General features: G+C 55.0%; 2 protein-coding genes across 2 annotated transcripts in view; both read right to left on the reverse strand.

The window, feature by feature from the left end:
* The window catches only part of PPOX (protoporphyrinogen oxidase), a 26,750-nt gene extending 25,727 nt beyond the window's left edge, over positions 1-1,023 (reverse strand). Inside the window, 2 exon segments of the mRNA XM_032441766.1 lie at positions 427-624; positions 985-1,023. Of these exon segments, the coding sequence (XP_032297657.1) occupies positions 427-624; positions 985-1,023 (237 nt within the window).
* A 1,324-nt stretch (positions 1,024-2,347) lies between these two features.
* USP21 (ubiquitin specific peptidase 21) overlaps positions 2,348-2,963 on the reverse strand; it is a 24,731-nt gene continuing 24,115 nt past the window's right edge. Inside the window, 2 exon segments of the mRNA XM_032441767.1 lie at positions 2,348-2,467; positions 2,469-2,524. Of these exon segments, the coding sequence (XP_032297658.1) occupies positions 2,348-2,467; positions 2,469-2,524 (176 nt within the window).

Here is a 2,963-nt window from a genome sequence, read left to right on the forward strand (position 1 = left end):
GGGCCATATATGGGTCCTTGGGGGGTTATGGGGTCCTTATGGCAGCACTATGGGGGGCTATGGGGTCTTTAGGGCCATATATGGGTCCTTGGGGGGGTTATGGGGTCCTTATGGCAGCTCTATGGGGGGTTGTGGGGTCTTTAGGGCCATATATGGGTCCTTGGGGGGGTTATGGGGTCCTTATGGCAGCACTATGGGGGCTTGTGGGGTCTTAGGGATCCTATGTGGGTCCTTGGGGGGTTATGAGGCCTTTGGGGCTTTTATATGGGTCTTATATGGGGTTATGGGGTCTCTGGATCCCTTCACAGGGGCTTGGAGGTCCTTAGGGCTGAGTAATGGGGGGCACGGGTGGGGATGGGGCCGCAATGGGGGATATGGGGCCGCAATGGGGGGGATGGGGATGCAATGGGGGGGATATGGGGATTAATGAGGGGGGATGGGGATTAATGGGGGGGTCTCCCACCCCAGCCCTGTTGGCATCCTATGGAGGGTCCCATTGGCGTAGAGGAATCGATGCCGCGATGCCGGATGATCCGCAGCCACCGGCAGCACGTCGGGCTCCAGGCCGAGCTCTGAGACCTGCAGGGACAGCAAAGGGGGGGGGGACCCTGAGAGACCCCAACCCTAAAACCCCCTCACACATCACAAAGGACCCCAGGACCCCAAAGGACCCCCAGGACCCCAGTCAGGGATCCCCAATGCACCCTCAGACCCCCGACCCTCCCATAAAGCCCCGCACCCACCCCCAAAGAACCCCCCATCCCCCACATGGAGACCCCCAAGAACCCGCCCACACCCCCCAGACCTCTTTAGCCACCCCAAGGACCCCATAGCCCATATGAAGGGATCCAAAGACCCCATAAATCCCTGGAAGGACCCATATAAAAGCCCCAAAGGGCTCATAACCCAACAAGGACCCACATAGGACCCTAAAGACCCCATAGGCCCCTAGAAAGAGCCATATGAAAGCCCTAAAGAACCCACACGCCCCGAAGGACCCATATAGAGCCTTAAAGACCCCATAGCCCCCTGGAAGGTACCATATAGGACCCCAAACGCCTCATCACCCCCTGGAAAGAACCATATAAAAGCCCTAAAGACCCCATAAGCCCCCAAGGACCTATATAGGACCCCATAGCCCCCTGGAAGGACCCATATAAAAGTCCCATAGAGCTCATAACCCAACAAGGACCCATACAGGACCCTAAAGACCCCATAGCCCCCCCATAGGGCTGACATAAGGACCCCATAAACCCCTGGAATGACTTATATATATGTATCCTCACATATAGGGCCCCAAAGACCCCATAGCCCCCTGTAAAGAGCCATATAAAAGCCCCAAAGAGCTCATAACCCCCTTAAAGACCCACATAGGGCCCTAAAGACCCCATAACCCCCTGGAATTACTCACATAGGGCTGCAAAGAGCTCATAGCCTCCCAGGGACCCATATAGGACCCCAAAGACACCACAGCCCCCTGGAAGGACCCATATAAAAGCCCTAAAGACCCCATAATTCCCCTAAGGACCCCCATAGGACCCCAAATACCTCATAACCCCATGGAAGGACCCATATAGGACCCCAAAAACCCCACAGCCCCCTGTAAAGACCCATATAAAAGCCCTAAAGACCCCATAACTCCCCTAAGGACCCCCATAGGATCCTAAATACCCCATAACCCCATGGAAGGACCCGAGGGGATTCCACAGGCATTGGGTGGGTCTACGTTTGGACCGGGTAGGAATCAAGGTTTAAGTTTGGGGTTTGGGGGCATTCTTCAGGGTTTGGGATGTGTTGCAATGCTTGGGGGGTCTGGGGGACGGGGGGGTTCAGAGTTGGGGGGTGCAGGAATTTGGGATGCGGTCAGCGGTTTTGGGGGCTTAGTGGGGGGAGAGGGGGATCCAAGACTTGATTGGGGCTCTTAGGTTTGGGGTAGGGTTGAGGTCTGAAGTTATGGAGGAGGATTCAGGTTTGGCATGTCTGGTGTGCAGAAACTAGGCACAATGCTTTTGGGGGGGGGTTGGTTGGGGTTGGTGGGGTCTCATTTCATTAATGGGTGGGGGTCTCATCCATTAGTCGGGAATAAGGTGTCACATCATTGGGAGGGGTCTCATCATTGGGGGCGGGTTCTCGCACCATTAGGGGGTCTCATCATTATGGGGGGTCTCATCATTATGGGGGGGTCTCATCATTATGGGGTTGGGGTCTCATCATTAGAAAAGATGGCGGGAGAGGGTCTCATCAATTGGGTTGGGTCTCATCATGTATGCGGACGGTTTCATCATTATGGAGGTTGGGAGTACTCAATCAGTTATGGGGGGTCTCCATCAATTATGGGGGTCTACATTCATTTAAGGGGGGGGTTTTTTTTGATCTCATCATTTAAAGGGGGGGGTCTCACGTACCGTGAGTCATTGTACAGCCTCCATCCGGCCGCGTCGCGGCACCAGTTTAGCGGGTAATGGCCCGTAGTGGACACTGCCCGAGTGGTTGCACAGCGCGTACAGGCTGTACACGGGGCTGCCTATGGGGGGGCACAGGGGGGCTCAGGGCTGCCTTTAGAACCCCCATAACCCCCATTTAACCCCCCTATAGCCCCCATTTAACCCCCTATAACCCCCATTTAAAACCCTAATACCCCCTATGCCCCTATTTTAACCCCCTAATTTAACCCCCCCTATGACCCCCTATAGGCCACCCCAGCCCCTCTAATAGCCCCCCTATAGGTCCTTCTATAAGGCCCCTAGCCCGCTATAGCCCCCATATAACCCCCCTATAACCCCCATGTAACACACCTATAACCCCCACCCTATAGCCCCCAATTTAAACCCCACTATACCCCCCCATAGACCCCCCTTATAACCCCCTATTAGTCCCCCTATAAACCCCCATATTAACCCCTAATACCCCACCTATAGCTTCACCCATTTAACCCCCTAATATCCCCCCAGCCCCACTTATAG

Source organism: Coturnix japonica, unplaced genomic scaffold (genome assembly GCF_001577835.2).
Source record: "Coturnix japonica isolate 7356 unplaced genomic scaffold, Coturnix japonica 2.1 chrUnrandom551, whole genome shotgun sequence".
Lineage (NCBI taxonomy): Eukaryota > Metazoa > Chordata > Aves > Galliformes > Phasianidae > Coturnix > Coturnix japonica.